Below are 18,623 nucleotides of genomic sequence, written 5' to 3'. Positions count from 1 at the left end.
CTTTAATTTTTAGATAATGACATTAGATATCTAATCACGTAATAACTGATGTTTGATGTTTAGTCGTAACACACCCTACAGTAAATCCTCACACACTTCATTGTCATCACTTATTCACACAGTGTTTTTATAGTGAGCCTCTTAGCAAAATTCAGAGTATTACAAATCAATCATTTTTACCCGTGTAAAGGAATACAGCATTTGACCAAAACGTAATAGGAGTTTCAGAAACACAAAAACTACCTAATGTGTATTATTTAGCTGTTGACAAATGTTTCTGACTTAGTGATTTTTTTCTGTAAATAGGTTAAAAATTAAAAGAAATATTAGAAAAATGTGCTAATAAGTCATTGTGAGGACAACAAATGGTCTAATTTCAATTCTTGATAATAATTAATGATATTTTAAAGTTCAAAGCCATAGGCAACTTCAACTCTTCAAGTCAGAAGTAACATATCATGACTCATATATATAGGTACATGTACACTAATTTGAACTTTGATGCTGATTGCATCTTTTGAAAAACAAAGCAGCAATAATTCTAATAGTGTTGGAAAGCCTTTTAAAATATTTGTCTGTAGAACCCAGAATTTAAGATCAGTAGAGCTTATCATAAACAGAGTTTTGTATATCAGTGTGGTAGCTACTGAGGGATGGCCAAAAATGATTGTATTCCAGGCTTACTGCTGCAAATCTAAGGTGCTGCTTTTCAGAGAAGCTGATCTGAAGAGCTTCTACATAAAGTTCCTAAGTTCCAGAATGTATCTTCCTCAGGGTGCTCTAGTTTAAATTCTACTCCACTGACTGTGGGCCTACAGGGGTAAACACAAGACTTCCGGTCTGCTTATGATACAAAACAAAAGCCAACTTCCATAGAAGGTGGGAAAATGAGGGGAAAGACAAACGTAAAATGCCTGGGCATTTCTTGTCCATCAAAAGCATCCTTTGTGTCAGCTATTCTCTAGATGAAGGAATCATAATGAACATACCAGACACAATGCAAACCTTCCCTTAGGTGGCTTTATTTTGTTCCAGAGGCACTTTACCTGAACCATCAGTGACCCTCCCAAGTGCCCTTCAAGGTAAGACCTAGGTGGGTACATTGGCTGATAAAGACCAGAGGCTTGCTAGCTCAGGTTGTATGTGGCCCACATGAGATGGCAACATAAGTCACCAGGCTTCAAAATCCATACTCTTCCACCCTACACTCTAATTGTAGGATTAAAAGGTCATGATCTAGTTCAAAGTAAATAAAACTGTCCTGAGAGGTTATCTAAGCAAGAATAGCTCTTCTGCTGCTTGACTGGTATTGAAAGAGATTCTGTTGGGTGCAAGCAAATGTCATTAGGTCTTCAGGGTCTGCCCTCTGTAGTGCAGCTAACAGAAACCTTTACTTACACTGCTTGCCAAAAGTGATATAGCGGGTATAGCCTCCTGGATCTGTCCAGGGCGGATGAAGAGAAGACAACATCAGAGTGTAGAGCTGACACTGCTTCAGACTTGAGAAGCATAAGAAGGAGAAGAAAATCTCCTCACCCAGCACCAGAGACCTGTGCACAGAAGTGGTGACGCTAATGAAGGGCAGAGCAGGGAGAGTTTAATTTTCGGTTATCTTTTAAATTTGGACTTTATAAATGTATACTGTGTAGTCCCTTTAAATGTATACATCCTCAGGAATGTATAAGTAGTACGTATCAAGTTTTCAGAAACAAACCTTAGAGAGAAATTATAATAAATTTGTACAAATAAAGTTAGTCCGTGATAGCAAATGTTATTTTATGATTCAGGGGTTGATCACATCTCCAGCTGCCTTGTCATCCTAACATTCTATTATCCTATCACAAAATACCACACTTCTGTTAGAGGAAAAATGCCCATCTGGGTCATATCAAATTTAATTACTCTAATACTCATATAATTATGGAGTTGTCTCAAGTTCCAAAGACATCCATTCCATTAAAAATTAATAGTTTTGCAATGAAGAAAGACTGTGTAATCCCTTTAGTAGGAGGATATTAAAAAGCAGAGGAAGTTAAAATGTATCAACACAAAAAGAAGCAGAAAAATCTTAAAGTCCTTCTCTCTCTGCTTCCTTCTCACCCCAGGCATGGAATACAGCATACCAGTAGAGGAGAGAAAAGATGGAAATTCATTTGACACTCAAAAAATATTTCTTGGGTGCCTAGCACATTCCAGGCCTTGTTGTAGATACATGCATTATCACAATGAAATTGAGATCCCTGCTCTTTGGTATTTTGTATTCAAGTGGTGGGTGCTTGGTAGGGGTAGAGGGTGGAGAGAAAGAGGGAATAAGTAAGTGAGCGTTAAAAACAATAAGTAAATTTGATAATACGTTAGCAGGTGATAACTGCTATGGGAAAAAATCGGAGCAGGTTTACGGACTGGTATACTACTCAGAGAGAAGGAAGGCAGGCCACAGTTTTAAAAAGGGTGGATGGGGGATCCCACTGAGAATGTAAGTTGTGATCAAGGTGAGGGAGTTAGCATGTGGATATCTAAGAACAAGTATTCCAAGCAAAGGCCTTAAACCAAGAGCATGCGTAGGTTGTTCAAAGAAGTGGTAAGGAGAGTTATTGGAATGAAGCAAGCAAGGATGAAACATTGGAGAGAAAAAGGACAGAGAGATAACAGGGATCAGATCATGCAGGACCTTTGAGGCTCTAGTAAGGAAATAGCCCTTTATTCAAAACAGGACACCACTGGAGAGGTCTGAGCAGTGGAGAGACATATCTGGGTTACATTTTATAGCATCATTCTGGTTCTCTGCTGAGAATAGACTGTGGAGGAGGCAAGGGTGCAACCAATTAGAAGACTGCTGCAGTAATTCAGATGGTGACTCAGACCAGGGTGGTAGCAGTTAAGAAGTGGTTAGATTCAGAAAATATTGTAAAGGTGGAACCAGTAGAATTTTCTAATGGAGAAAGAGGTGTTGAGGACACCAAGATTTTTGGATTGAGCAACTGGCAGAATGGAGTTACTATCAGTTGAGATGGAAAGTCTTCTTGGATTGAACAGATTTGTACAGCAGGATAAGTCAGATATATTAAGTATGAGACGTCTATTTGTCTACTAGTCATTCAAGTGGAGCCGTAGAGTAGGCAGGTGCACTTCAAAGAGTTCTGACCTGGGGAGAGACATTTGGTAGTGAGCAGCGTGTAGGAGGAATTGAAACCCATGGTTCTGGATGAGCTCACTAAGGGAAGGAGCGTAAATACAGGAGATGACCAAGGATTGCTCCCTGGTGCACTCCAATCTTAAGAGACGACAGAAAGGAGGAAACTCTAGAAAGGAAACCAAAAGCAATTGACCAGTGAGGTAGGAGGAAAACCATGAAATGAAAAAAGTTTACCCAAAGGAGGAGATGATGATCTGCTGAATCAAATGTTTCTGATTCTGCTAATGGAAATCAGTTTTCAAAAAAGCAAAGTATATGAGAAAAATGGATTTACCACTCCCTTTAGTCCATATCATTAGAGGAAGAACTTTGAAGTGTTTTTATTTATGCAATTTAACTTCATGTCGTTTTTTAAAGGGCAAAATTTGCAAGCGTACATAGAGAAATCCAGGTAAGAGCTCAGGAGCTGAAAGTCCAGGTACCATTAATCTCTGTGAAGGCTCTTTTCAATTCTGACCCCAATTGTTCAAACAGTGTTGATTTCTTAGCCTCTGCCTTATATAAGTCATCATGTGGTAGATGAAGGGTGCTTGCTGCTCTAAGTCATTTGTCTCATTAATAGAGAAAACCATGAAACAGATGTTTGCACGTTTATCTAGGTTTCCACTACACAAAATTGGCAAAGAGATTTATCAGCAGAAGTTCAGTCAGCTCTCTATCTGCCAGCTCTTTCTGATAGTAGAAGCTGAGATTAGTAATTAATATCCTTTTCCATGTGGAAAAAATAATCATTATGTTAGAAAATAGTGAGTGAGCAGAGAGGCCACCCAATAGCTCCGTGGCTGAGGAGGAGCGTGAGAGTTCACATTTTGTTTCTACTAGGTGCTGAAGAAAAGCAAAACAAGGTAAGTTATGGGTCTACAAAACCTCAGAGGGGTGGGGCTGCTTTATTAGATTGACCTGGTTAGCACATCAAATAACAGGCTGTGCTCCTGGACAAGAGTAATAGAAAGGAACGTAGTCGAAAGAAAGTAGGCATAGCATGGAGTCCCACCCGGTTACAGAAAGACAAGAAGGGACTTTTTGGGTCTATGTAAGACACAAAATCTAGACAATATCTTTTACTTATACCAACAGTATTAGAAAAAGTTTTAGAAAACCAATAAACCAATGAGGTATTCATGATGTTTGCAAATCAATGAGCTTCTGAATCATGCAAACATAATAAAATATTTTAGATAATTTTTCTTCGGAATAAAATTATAAAAATAGGTAGTATTAGAATCCTCCCTCCTTTCTTTGCTCTTTCAACTTAGCAAATGAAATAATCTTTTATTACTTTCTCCCTTGGTTCTGTGTGTGGCTAGGCCTGCAGGGTTGATCCTGGGGAATCCCGCACTGTGAGGTGGGCAGCCTCCCCCATGCTCCCCTCCTAACCTGCACAGACTGACCTCCAGGATTCCAGCACCAGAATCAAGGAATTGGGTACGATTCATATTACTCTGAAAAATAATTTTCATCATATAATATGAAACATTTTAACTTGTCTATTTCATGTCATTTTTATAAAACAGAAAGAGAAAAAATCAATCAAATCATTTTAGAATAAAAAATAAATAAAATAATAAATTCTTTAAAATCATGCACATTTTAATGTTTCTATTTTATATATTTTTGGTATCAAAATTGCACTCAGATCACAATATTTTCTTACTGCTAAGAGATATCCATAGGCACTTAATCATTTATTTAAATAATCTACAAAATGGAACACAAACATAAAATACTGAAATTGGTCATCTATTTGAAATGCTAACAAAATTTTAAAAAAACAACGTATAGCAAAGGAAAACTAAATTAGTATATTTTAATTCTACAAAAATGTATAAATATTTAAATTTATAGCAAAAGGACAATTACACCATTTAGTAATGCTTACAATATTTAAAATGTGTAATTCTTTATGCACAATCTACTTTTATAAATGTTAAAGAACTGTGTGCCAAGCATATAACTAAAACATTTTTGAATAATTTCTCATTAGCTGTTGCTACACTGACCAAAAAAACAAAAGCTCCTGCAAAAAAAATTCATATAATCATCAAGTCCTTTTTTTTCCGCTTGTGCTATTTTTAGCTGAAAATACAACTGAAACCAGGCAGCAGCTTACATTCATTCTTTTACCAAATTAAATGCATGATGAAAATCTCATTTTTTAACTGTCATAGATATAGCCTTAATCATCTAATTTCCCATCCTCATCCTAACTCATTAAAAACAGAATATTAAGTGATTTTTTTCTCCCTAGCTAAAAACAAAAGCAAAATGATAACTTTATATAATGAGGACATAAATATCATAGAAGTGGTCTTTATCTCAAAAGACAGTTAACAAAAGAGCTGCCCTGCATCACTAGTATTTCAGAGGGATTTTTTAAACAAATACAATGAAAATTGCCTTCAGAATTTATTGAACAATATAAAACAAAAGTTGGACACAAATTTACACAAACTATTTAAAACACATTGCTGGTGTTCATTCAACACCTTAAAGTCATACAGTAGCTTATACTTAATAGCAGTTTGAACATGGTGTAGTCACACCAGATGAGTTCATGTGCTGTATAGAAGAGCGGCTGTGTTTTCTATTCCATATTTGACATATTGGAGAAAAATGGGAAAAAATGGTCAGTAGTGGCTGAATCTTGAAATATAAGTTGCCTTAAGACTTAACTGAATTTTTGCTGCCCAAGTGAATTGGAAATTTATTCAAGTTTGCAGTTATCAGCTATGCAGAAAGACAGCTTGTGGATGATGACACATCCATCAAGATCTTGAATTTGTAAAATTCTTTGTATTTGTCAAATTAGCATCCTTTATAATTTAAGAATGCATACACATTTTGCCTCCTGTAATATTAGATTGAGCATCTATAAATGAGATGTAAGTAAAATGGTTGTGATTAGATATGATCATCATTTCTCAAGTGGTGAAAACAACATAGGGGGGAATCAATATTTTGACCTTCACTGCACCAATTTGTGCTATGCTCTCAACTTCCCACCAAACAAACAAAAAAAGCTAAAATTGTTTCTGTTGTTTTATTGTTGTAGTTATTTTTTCTGTCTCTCCCTTTACTTTTTTTTTTCTTTTTATTTATTAGGCTGTTTCTAAACACCATAGCAAAACTGAATTTAAGGGTTGTGTTTACTAGAACCTACAGAGCTCCCCTGGGAAGCCTAGAAATCTCTGCTGATTACCCGGCAGTCTTTGAAGCTGCATAACCTAGAACCTGCCCAATGTTCACAGTACTAGCTGGTCTAATTCTCTGTGCAATCTGTAGGCCAATCTTTTAACTTGAATATCATTATAAGGAAAACGGAAGTGAGTGGAGAGTATGTTCCATTAGTTACTGCTGAAGAGGCTTTGCTTCCCTGAAACCCACTTTGCCCAATAATGCCAGGATGTTTTGTAACTATGCTATTTCCTGTTAATTTCTTTATTTCTGCTGCAGGTCTTTATTTATCGCCTGTGGTAGTAGTTCATAGAGCTAATCTTATTTAAGTATGAAAGGTAGTGAGAAGTTATAGGTCTCTAAAGAATCAATGTACTTATCACAAAATGTTTAATGAAGACATTTTCCTCATTATTGTGCCCTTCCTATTTTATTTTTGAGTACTTTAGAATTGAAGACAGTATTAGGTTATATTAACAATGATGAGTCCTGGCAACACTAATAATAGCTATGTGATCCTTGGGGAAACCACATTACATATCTGGGTCTCAGCCTTATTATCTATAAACAGAGAAACTAAACATAGATCATCTGTAAAGTCCTTTCAAAGTTTCTACAATTGTGTTTTGTTCATATACTTGCACTTAGAAAATAAACTTAGTAATAGCTTCTATGGAACCATGAAATACACTATGATTTTTAAGAAAATGATACATCTCCCTCTAAAAGTAAAAATCTTACACCTTCAGGTAGCCATTGAACATAACCAAAAAATAAAAATAATGTTTATCTTAATAAAGCAACTTATATAATATAGCAGCATGTTTATAAAATGTCATATTTCATTTCCATAAGGCAGGATATTTTGTCACAGAGAAAAAATATAGTCCATATTTTAATGTGAAGAAATTAGGAAGAAAATTATCATTTAGCGAGAAAGTTATGTAAATCCTGTCTAAATATATGACTAAACTTTATTTTAAAATTTAAAATAATGTGCAAAAAAAGGGATATGATACAGTAGCACTTAGCAACTATAACACATATTTTTCAGTTCATTAATTTAAGAAATATTTAAAGAATGCTTACTCTGTGCCAAGAACTCTAACAGGTACTGGGGATACCACAGTGAACAAAACTGGCAAAGTCCCGGCAGTTATGGGGCTTATATTCTAAGGCGTGTGATGGGGATGTTGGCGGGTAGGGAGGTGGAAGGGTAGATAAAAAATAAGGAAGAAAATTTATAGTTTGTCAGAGAATGTACAGGAGATAGTGAGGGCAGGAGGGAGAAGGCTTTGCCTTACTGACGAGATAATAGTTGAACAGAAATCTAAAGAAAGCGAGTGAGAGACCTCTGTGGGGCAGAGGGAACAAAACACCAAGACAGAAACTTGCTTGGAAGCCAGAATAAAATAAGTAAGGGGCAGAATGGTATGACGCGTAATCAGAAACATGTGCTTATGTGTGTGCGTATGCACAAGAGTAGAGGGGTGTCATTCATCAAGGACCTTGAAGACCACTGTAAGAAGTTAGGTTGGAGAGACACGAGAAGTCATTGGAAGGTTGTGAACAGAGAAGTGACACAGTCAAATTTATGTTTAAGAGAATCACTATGGCTCTTGTATCGAGAAAAGACTATTGGAGGAAAGGCTGGCAAACTAGGGAACCAAATTATATGCATATTGCAAAGAAAAAGGTTACAGTGGATGTGGTGGTAAGTTGTTGGTTTCTGCTTATATTTCAATATAGCATCAAGGGAATTTGCTGATGGATTAGACAAAAGTTGAGAGAGAAAAAGCAAAGTTAAAAGTAACTCTGGGCTTTTGATCTCAGCATCTGGAAGGTTGGAGTTGGCATTAACTGCAATGGGGAAGACCTCAGAAGAGGAAGTGTAAAGTCACTTGAAATATCTATTAGTCTAGTTCCATAGACAAGGAAGATATGAGTGCATTGCAAATTCAATCAGGATTCTAATTTTCTGTACTAAATACAATAAATATTTTTGAAAAAAACTAATTTCTAGCTTTTTGATATTTTATGTCATTTTTTGTTTGTTAGATACTCTAACAGCATGTGCTTAAACCATCTGAGGATTCTTTGAAAATTCTCCTCTGGCATGAAATTCATGCAGTTTTCATTTTTCCTGTATTTTTGCTTATGACCATAATGAAATTTCAAATATTTAAAATGCTGTTGAAATGTGTCAAATTCAGTTTTGATAGAGTAGCTGTACTTTCAAAAAATTTGTCGTTGACTATTTGCTAGATAACACATGCATTTTGATTGACAGATCCATAATAACTGGAACAGATTGTCTGAGTCCTTGATTGAGTCTTTAAGCTTTTTAAGTTTAAGGAAAAATGCTTTGCAGGGACATTCTACCATATTTTAGTCAGGAAAAGGGGAAAAAAAGACAGTGAAAACGGAAAATGGGATTGTTAAGTCAGACCTCAGTTGAGTTGTGAGGCCACTATCGATTTAAAGCAGTGGTTCATAGCTCTTGGGAGTCACAGTTTCCTCAGAAGTTTGCTTTAAGCACTGAATTCTCCCCCCAGAAAAAAATGCCCGACAATCAAACCTTTGCTTATAATTTTAAGAGTGTCAAGGATTCCCAGAGACCTTGAGGTGAGGGACGTCTATACTTTAAGGAGTAAATGAAAGTGCTCCAGGTTGTAGAACTCATCCTTAGAGTTGTACCAGTATAATGCCAAAAGGAAGGAATGCTAGCTGGGAAAGTCACACAAGATATTACTGGCCTTCAGAAAGTGTCCTCCTTTTCATTATAAAGCAGTGTGTGTGTGTGTGTGTGTGTGTGTGTGTGCGCGCCCGCGCGCGCGCGCGTGTGAGAGAGAGAGAGTGAGACAGAGACAGAGAGAGAGAGAGATAGACAGAGAGACAGAGAGAGGGAGAAGGAGTTGCCCTGTAGCTGAACTAACATTTTCTGTCGGAGGTTTTTAAGAAAAGATGAGAGGGAAGACGTGGCATCTTCTACTCTACAGGATGCTTCTTCTATTTTTCCCCCAAATTCTCTTAGCTGCTGGGTCCATTTATAATGAATAAAATACATACGTAGAGCAGCTTTATGGACATTTTAAATGGTGCCAAACACTAAAATTTATTAGCACAAATCTCGCTAGTAGATTTTTCTTCCTTTTCATGTTTTTTGCTCATCTATTTTGAACACAAAGGATTTTAAGATGGAGGAAGAACATGTGAAGCTAGCCTAATTCTGATTGTGTTCTGTGAGTCACAATTTATGGCGAATTCTATCTAGGAGTTTAATCAAAATAGAAGTTTAATGGATGTGTATTGAGTTCTTTCCCCTAGTGATGAAAACTTTAGATAGTCTAACACAGCAATGAAATTCTGATACTAACGCATTATTTTTTAAAATATAAAATTAAAATGGTAACTGATCTAACTGAAATCTTTAAATGCAAAAAAACCCTAAAAATTAGGGCTAAAACTTCACCCTTCACCTACAATTCTGTACAGCATAAGCAACACGTTACAGTCTCTATAGTGAAGGCTGTATAGTTTACATGAGACAAAGCGAGTGGGTAAGGACTGAGTTTCTGATGTCAACTCTGGGACTAAGATGATTTACACTCAACCTGTATTAGGAGTGACTGCAACCCAAACGGAATATCTTTTAAAATGATTCAATTGTAGCTTCTTCTTGCTCCTTGCAATGTTCAGCTAGTTTCTTGATTTCATGTACTTTAAATTGAATTTTCAAATTCTCCTCCTCTTTTTTTTTGTTTAAATGTGATGCTTTTTATAAGAACTCTATAAGAAATCATTATCCAATTTAATTTTTTTCCTGGTACAAAACTTGGAACTTAGTACGATGAATTGATTGCTCAGAAATAATTCAGTGTGTGGTCTTGCTGTTGACATAGATATTGAACATGTTTCCATGAAAGTCCAGTAGATACAGAGTGAGTTTATAAAACAACTGATATTTCATAATGAAGATATTTTATAAGGCATTTACATTGTCTCTCTTTCAACAACTATGACAAGAAAAATAAAAATAACCCCCCAATAAATCCTGTGATGTGAGGGAATAAAGATTGTTTTTAAAAGCAAACACAATTTGTTTTTTAAGTTGTTCTGATGTTTAATAACAGTTTGCTGTTATTTATATTTCTTATGTGCTTTTTGATCAGATACAAATTTTAGTAGGGAAATAAGCAAACATTCCTAAAAATGAATTATAAACAACTGTGTTTTAGAATACTAAAAGGATTTTAAAACTTTCAATTCAGCAAAGTTAATATTTTTCCCTAGCTGAAATAATGGAAAAACAAAAGTGTAGACACTTTCATGACTTGGGGGAAATGGTCTTCATGCCCCCAAAGTCATGTTCCTTAGCAGCCATTGTTGGGATCTGCTTCCACTACAGTCCTGCATGGTGGGCACCATTTTGTCGTCTTCAGAAGGTTCATCAAGACATTGGTTACTGTTAACATGTCTCAGCGTGAGTCTCTGTAAAAGATAACCAATAATCAGTGCAATATATTTTACCTTTAACTTCATAAGCACATCAGATTACATTTGCTCTTACAAAATCATTTATGATTTTTTTTTACTGTAAACACAGTCATATGTTTGTGAAAGGAAATGTGCACAGGTGGCTCTGAATTAATTATTATACAATTTTCACTGTTATGGTTTCATCATTGTCGAATACACCTTTATTTGCAGATGGTTAAAGAAATCGGCTGTCATTTATCGTGCATTGCCAAGAATTCAGGCTCCTTTGCAAAAAGCCCATTTGTTAGCTCTGAGTTCAGTTGAGGGCTGCAAATATTAACAAGCTTTCACAAAAGCTTAGTTTGCTTAGGCATGTGTTATTCATTAATCATTTGGTAAACATGCAAAGAGATGTCACAGCTGTGACCCAAATGAACAAAACCACCAGAGATGTTCCCATTTCAAAATACTAAACAAGCCATAGCATCTTTGACTGTGAGACAGTCACCATAGAAGAGTGATTATCACAGCAGCAAAGATCTGTCTTACTGGATAGTATGCTCACCATATTTTGGTTTGCATTTTTAAGGATCTTAAAAAATATCAATATCAAATAAAAATAGAGATGTGATGCTCATTTACTTTTAAGTATCTATATTTTATTTTCTTCATGATAACAGTATTCATTAATAAGCATCCTCTCAGTACCCAAATGTTGAAATGTAATTCCAATAAATGCATCATGTTCACCAATCATTACATGTCTTCTCTTTGCAGTTCACATTTACATTTTGAGATCGTATTTTTTGGACTTTTCAGATATACATTTTAAGCCCATATGCTTTATGCATACTAATTGATGCACACTAATTATATACATTTCTATTCAGTTTCATGGACAATGCCTAGAACCATACTATACGACAAACTCCCCAACCAGAAGAGGAGTGTTTGAATGTATGGAAGGTGACTTGCAGATATATCTTGAAAAAGTATGCCATGTACTTTTGCTGCATATTACCAAAACTAAAGGTAGATAGATCTTTTTATTTTTATTTTTTTTGGCTCTTGATATTACATTGGAAGTTGTATGATAAAAAATACAAGGGGCATGCAAAAAAAATGGTGGAGAAACACTGTCTAGACAATGGTAATTTGTTTGGATCAGGACTGCAAACACCCTGGACTGCATTGTCCTGAGAAAAGATGGAGCAGAAAATGGTGGGGGATGCCTAATAGACAGCAAGCAGGAAGTAAAAGAGCAAGGCTCTTAGATGTGAAGGAGATTTCAAGATTGAGGCCTTTGTTGTATCAAGCTATTTATATTAAAAATGAAGAAAAGAAAAAATAGCCAGCAACAGGCAAGAAGATAGTTGATTTATGCTTATGATGCCAGAAATTATGTTGTTGGCTTATGAACCAACAGCCAGTTTGAAAGATACAAAAAATCAAACATTTTTCTAGAAAGTTCTAGTTAAAATCAACAAAATATTCCTCATTTTTGTTACGTACTTGAAGTCCTTTGCGTATGTATGTCCTTTTTCAAAAAAGCCACTTACCCTTGCTTGCTTCTATTAGACTCTTTTTTAAAAAATGCATATGACTTTAAGGATAAGATTGAATATGTGTTTTCAACTACGTAAATAATGATAATTTAAGAAATATTATTAAATATTGTTCTTTCTAAAAAAATGCTTAAATATTTTCTTTGGAGGAATTAAGTCAAAAGCCACTGCTGTAAAGATAACAACCAACCAACCAAAAAACTCTCCTTTTTAATATAGTACAGTAGAAACACAGATATTTTAGGGTCAGAGAGCCCTAAATATGAATTCCTGCTTCCCCATTTACTAACCGTGAAAACTTGGGCAAGCTACCAAATCATTCTGAGGAATCAGAGTCTTTGTCAGAAAATGCTTAGTTATACTGACGAATACTTAAAATGCCCTTTCTACTTCTGCTTAAAAAATCTGACCGGCAGTCGACTATCTAACTGTGATCCCACAGCAACCTGATAAGGGTAAAAGGGTTATGTTTCTAGGCAACATTGCTTATGGTAAAAATGACCTCTGATTGATAAACTGCATGTCCATCTGATAAACTGCAACGTTAATAGCTGATAGGAACACAAATTGTGGGCTTCTTTAAGTGCAAAGACTTAGAATTTTGCACCTTCCATTGGGTTACTTGGAGCTATGCCTATGGAGTTGTTACAGAGATATTGCTTCCTGTGAAGCAAGAGGCTATTAAGCCAGGAAGGTTTCCAGGTGACATGGCTCTCATCCCCTTGCACAGGGCTGTCACCTCTGGCGAAGCCAGCTCCCACAGTCTATATGAACTGCTGAGGGAATGCCGCAAATTCTGCTGAGAGAATCAAGTTGTGGTTTCTGCCCTAGAATCCTGTAAGCAGACTTGTAAGAAGAAATGTCAAGTCTGAGAAGATCCCTTATTGGTCATTGCACCTATCGGGTATGGTTACTTTGAAAACAAACTAAGATAATATACTTACGTTGCCTTGTACACAAGTGCTAGTTGTGCAAAAGGTCCAGACTTTTCCAGCATGTTTGGCATGCCCTTCAATGTATTTCTAAGCTAAACAACACCCCTTCTCTCTTTTCCTCTCCAGACCTCCATTCCCAGCCTTGTCACAAGCATTCCAAGCTCAATTGTGTCCTCTACTAACAACTTTTAACTGGTTCATCTGAACCAGAATAAGTCCCTAACTGCCCATGTGTTCTTATAGCAAGGTATTGGACAATTGAATATCATTTAGAGGACAACGAGTCCCTTAAGATCAAGAACGAGGACACGTTCTTATTTGTACTCTTCACAACAATTCCATACCAGTTTTTTTACTTGAAATGAATGATGATTCATTTTATTGCTTACTAAGAAGATATTCATAAATCATACAAGTGAGAGATAAATGGTACAATTTTTAAAAAGCATTTATTATTATAATTATATCACTTAACCAACCACAAAGAAATGTTTAAAAACAATTTATTTCATAAAGTTATTAAAAATTACATCTTAGCTTTCAATAATGCACTTGCATAAAGTTTCAGGTTAAAATAATAAATTCCAGAAAGGATATGCCATATCTGCACACAACCAAAGTATCTGAGTAAAAATTAACAAAATTAAATATTTCAATGTTCCAAAAGCAATCCATTTTTTGGCTATGTTAGTTTTTATTGATTTATTTTCAGCTCTAATGCAAAATCTATTGTTATAGAGACATGGCTATAGTTAGCCTAAAAAAGAGCTAAAATGTCATAATGTATGCCTTCAATTATATTTATGCATATATATATTTGAAATAAAGAAAAAACTGGAAAATACCTATTAATTAATAATAGACTAAACACTACTTAATATATGCAGTATGCAAATTAATTAGCAGCTAAGAGGTGAAAGACAGAAAAATAATTCCATGGAGAAATAGCACATCAAGATTTTTCTTAACCACATTTTAAAGAAATTTCTAGATTTCAATAACAGAATATAACAAAAATCTAAAATAAATTTAATAAAGTCTATAACACAAACCTCCAAAAATTATTTGAGAATATAATCAGTAGGATTCTTAAAAATATTCCTAAAAACTTCCATTCTTGTATAGTTTCTTAGTAGCCATTTCTGCCAAGGGCTATCATTACATATTTCCACAGTGGGCTGTTGGGAGCCATCAGCTACTTTGCTTACAGAGAGACAGGACTGGGTGATTATGTGAAGAAGAGTGTGGGTCTGTTTGACAAAGAAAATAATGAATAATGACAAAATCAAGTACAAAGGCAGTAATCAATCAATCATTCTCGGCAACATACAATTTCTACTGGATAAGGATGGGAGCTACACGTCACAATAATTGTATCCATGGAGCTGTGAGCTGCATCCTTTTAGATGGCTCTAATATCAGCTGTATTCAGGAGGAGTAAATGAAGATAAGACTGAGAATATGGAGAAAAGCCTGAGATCAGATGATAAAACATTTTGGGCAAAAGTTTATTTTGAATAGAGAAGGTTATATTCTCAGTGTTCATCCTAATAATAACATACTTTCAGTGCTAAATGAGTTATTTTGTGAGCAGATATTCAAAATCATAGTTAGTTCAGAGAGTTTCCAATTACGGTCTTTGGCCTCCTCATTCCTTTGCCCTAAACTTGAGTGGATGCTGGTGAAGAGTCTCAGGAATAATTTAGCTTTAAAGCTTTGCTTTACTTTCTACAGTATGGTACTCAAATTGTTTCCACAAGGCTAACCTAGTGGTGTTAAAAGTGTTTCACATATGCTTGCCACATTCACGTAAATGTCAATTAGAAAGTTAGTGAAGGGAGGAGAAAGACAAAGATCAACTCTATTTGGTCTCTTAATTTGAGCTAATTCTCCAAACACAATTTGTAATTTATTTATTTGTCTGTTTCTTATTTTCCATCTATTTCCTCTGCAGGAACATAAGCTCCAGGAAGGCCAAGGACCATGACTACCTACATCATCAACCCAGTGCCTGCCCACAGGAGGCATTGTATAAGTTTATTGATTGAAACACTTAGTAGAAAGCCAATGAGGAAAATAAATTCTGATAAAATTCACCTACATCTCTCGGGCAGCTTAATGGACACAAATCATTGGATTTTCCATTTCAAGGACTTACTTTCTACAGTAAAATGGTAGAGGAATCATTTATAAGATAGGAAAGGTAACGTCATATATAATACATTTTATTTGTAAATTGATACTGTTCACTATATAGTTTGATTTATTAAGAAGACTAGTTTAGGGTTTTTTTTTTAAACCAAACTTGAATTTCCTATCTATATTGTTTAAAATTTCTAGGCTTGATTATCCTTTGCCCTCAGTGATTTTTCTTTTTGCAATAAAATTTTCTTAGTAAATGTCATGTTAACATCAAAGATCCCAGTGTTAAGGATTGTGAATTCCATGTGTCATTATAAAGGAAAATAAATTGTACAGTTTTCCTTGGTTTAAAATAAAAACAAAACTTGATTTTCCTTATGCTCAGGAAATGTAACTCCAGAACATGAATACAGTATAAAAATTTCCATTAAAAATACATTTGTAAAATTTTACCTCAACTTGTTTATCACATGAATGACCATGAAACACATTCAAAGAACTTTCACTCCAGGTATTTCTAAAAAGTCATGAACCAGAAAAAAATTAGAAATCTCAAGTAACCTCATTGAGATAAAAATTAATTTTCATTTTAAAAAATCCACAAAAACGTTTGTTAATTTCATTCATTTAAAAAAATGTATAGTTTATTTTTTCTGGTACTCTGTCGAGAAGATACCAACTATTAATATTTGATGTGTTTTCTAGTAATTTTTATCACATGCAAATTTATGTAATTGAGGTCAGCTAATGAAATATCCTTCTATTTGCATTGCGGGCATCCCTCTTATCATTAAAATAATCTAAAAACATCTGAAGTAAACAATTTATACAAGTAGATTTGCCAAAAGTCATTTAATTTTTCTATTTGGGGGGAATGTCTTTCCAGTTTGGAGTTATAAATAATGTTGTGGTAAACATCTCTGAACATCTCTCTCCACATCTATATTGTTTCTTTAGAAATAATTCTTAGAAGTGAAATCACAAGGTCAAAAGATATGAGCATTTTAATACATTAGCAAAGTTTAAAAAAAACTATAATAATTATTTTGTAATAATAGCAGTCTCAGCTAACATTTCTTGTGCTTATGATACGCCAGAATACTGTATGAATGTCAGTTTTCCTGCATCTACACCAGTACTGTGTGTTGGCATTAAAAACATGTATTGACATACTGACAGGATAAATAAATAAATGGATAAAAGAACACACATGAAATAATTTTTTATTTATGTATTTTTGATAGTTATTTAAATTAACTTTTAAATTTCATTTTCTTTGGCTATTTATAATTCTCCTAGGCTGTTTATTCAAGACCTTGCATATTTTATATTGGGTGTACATTTTTTTCTTTTAAATGCTCTTTCTGATGCATATGAGCCCTTTGTCATATTTGTTGCAAATGCCTCTCACAACTTTAGGAAACCGTCATGTTAACTCAATTTTGAAGGCCATGTGACCTGTAGACTGATATGCATCATACGGCCAAATATCTTCTCCTAGAGCTTTATTTAAAATATTGACTAGAAAACAGGGTAATATGAACCCTAAGGTAGTACTGATTTTTGTTTATAACAGCATTACTTAATCGTTCTCCTCTGAAGTTTAAAGCATTAGAATTTCCTGGGATTTATAAAATTTTAATCACACTATTTTAAGATGCATAAGAAAAAAATTAATAATTCCTGCCTTTAAACGTATTTGTATGTTTTGCTAAGACAAGATGTGTTACAGAGCGTTCCTAAGTCTACCCTTTGGAAGATACAGTTACTACTGACAGCCAACCGGAATCAGGCTAGGGAAACAACTTTGCTGACAAAATAAGAATCATAAAATTATAAAATTAGATCATACCTTTGTACCTTTAAAAAGCACTAAGTAAAAAACTTGACATTTTAATGAACAAATAGAAGCGACTATGATTGATTGAAGAACCAATCACACATGTAGGTCTCAGTTTAAAAGATGCCATACTAAAAGTTTAAAATGAAACCCAGTTGATTATTATATATGATGATAAAGTAAGAATAAATTTAGACTGTTATAGATATTTAATTTAATGATAAAGGCAATAGGGTTTCCCCTATTGATCAAGTACAGAATAACAATTATTTAAAAATTAATATAATAAAGTTGTTATTCCAAATATTAAGAAGATTTCCTGACAAGGTGATCTGTGCATTCATTAGAATAGAGTGTGAGTCTTCTTAAGAAAGTGTAAATGTTTAACAAACGAGAACTAAAAATGCAGTACTAAACTATTGAAAGTCCCAGTCACTAACTGATTCTACATAAGAAATCACAGCTATGGGGCGATAGGAACATGGAAAGGTTTTACTACTCTGATATACACAGCCTTCAAAGGTAAATGGAGCCACTGTTTTTATTAGGAATGCTACACAGGGAAATGGCTGGGTTGACGGTTATAGATCACTTACCTTGAAATTATATTCCCATTTACCTGCTTTCTGATAAAGGTAAATAAAAGAGGAGGTATTAAGTAAAGTCTAAATATAAGCTTCTGTGATTTCAGTAAATATCAATCCAACATATTTTACCTACTGACAAAAATTCCTTATATTGTGACTGTGGGAAACATTTGATACAGATGAATAACAAATTCCTAACAAGTATTTTCTCAGTCAATTTGCTCAGTCACGTGAAAAACAAGACTTATTTTTAGCATCATCTTTTGCTCTCTTTTTTTTTCTTTGTTACATAGTGTTTGTTGAGGATAAGTGTTCTGTTCTAAAATTAGATTCTCACACTGTATGTTGTTGCCTAGATGTTCAAAAAGAAATGTGATTATGTGCACTTGTTGCAGGAAAATGTAAATTTCAAATGGATTGGAACACAATTGCAATGTTAAAACAGAATATAAGAAAACTCGAATAAAACAGAATGAATGGATGACAGACCTTTATAAAAATAATTTCTAAAATGTCTCAGTGAGATGAAATTGCTTGTTTTTTTTTTCTCCTTTTTGTTTTAACTCTGTGGCAATGGGCTTTTACAGCACCAAAGTGTTCAGGTAATTTATTCAAGAGATTTAAACCAGGTGGGGATCTTGCAGTTTTGCTAACGATGCTCAGTTCCCCCCCAATCAAACATGTTTGGCCAGGTATAAAGTGATA

The 18,623-nt window shown here is 34.5% G+C and overlaps 1 protein-coding gene across 2 annotated transcripts in view; it reads right to left on the bottom strand.

Moving 5' to 3' along the window:
• Positions 1-4,905: 4,905 nt before the first annotated feature.
• Positions 4,906-18,623, bottom strand: part of GALNT13 (polypeptide N-acetylgalactosaminyltransferase 13) — a 465,368-nt gene continuing 451,650 nt past the window's right edge. Inside the window, exons 14-15 of one of the 2 annotated variants that reach the window (XM_046657833.1) lie at positions 14,402-14,599; positions 10,756-10,861 (exon numbers count right to left, since the gene is read on the bottom strand). In XM_046657833.1, coding sequence (XP_046513789.1) covers positions 14,411-14,599 — 189 coding nt within the window. In that variant the 3' untranslated portion in view covers positions 10,756-10,861; positions 14,402-14,410. Of the gene's footprint in view, positions 10,862-14,401; positions 14,600-18,623 lie in introns of both variants that reach the window. The other variant, XM_046657834.1, reaches the window with a different exon arrangement.

Source organism: Equus quagga, chromosome 4 (genome assembly GCF_021613505.1).
Source record: "Equus quagga isolate Etosha38 chromosome 4, UCLA_HA_Equagga_1.0, whole genome shotgun sequence".
Lineage (NCBI taxonomy): Eukaryota > Metazoa > Chordata > Mammalia > Perissodactyla > Equidae > Equus > Equus quagga.
Note: the sequence above shows the minus strand (reverse complement) of the source record. Positions and strands in the feature narration are given on the sequence as shown.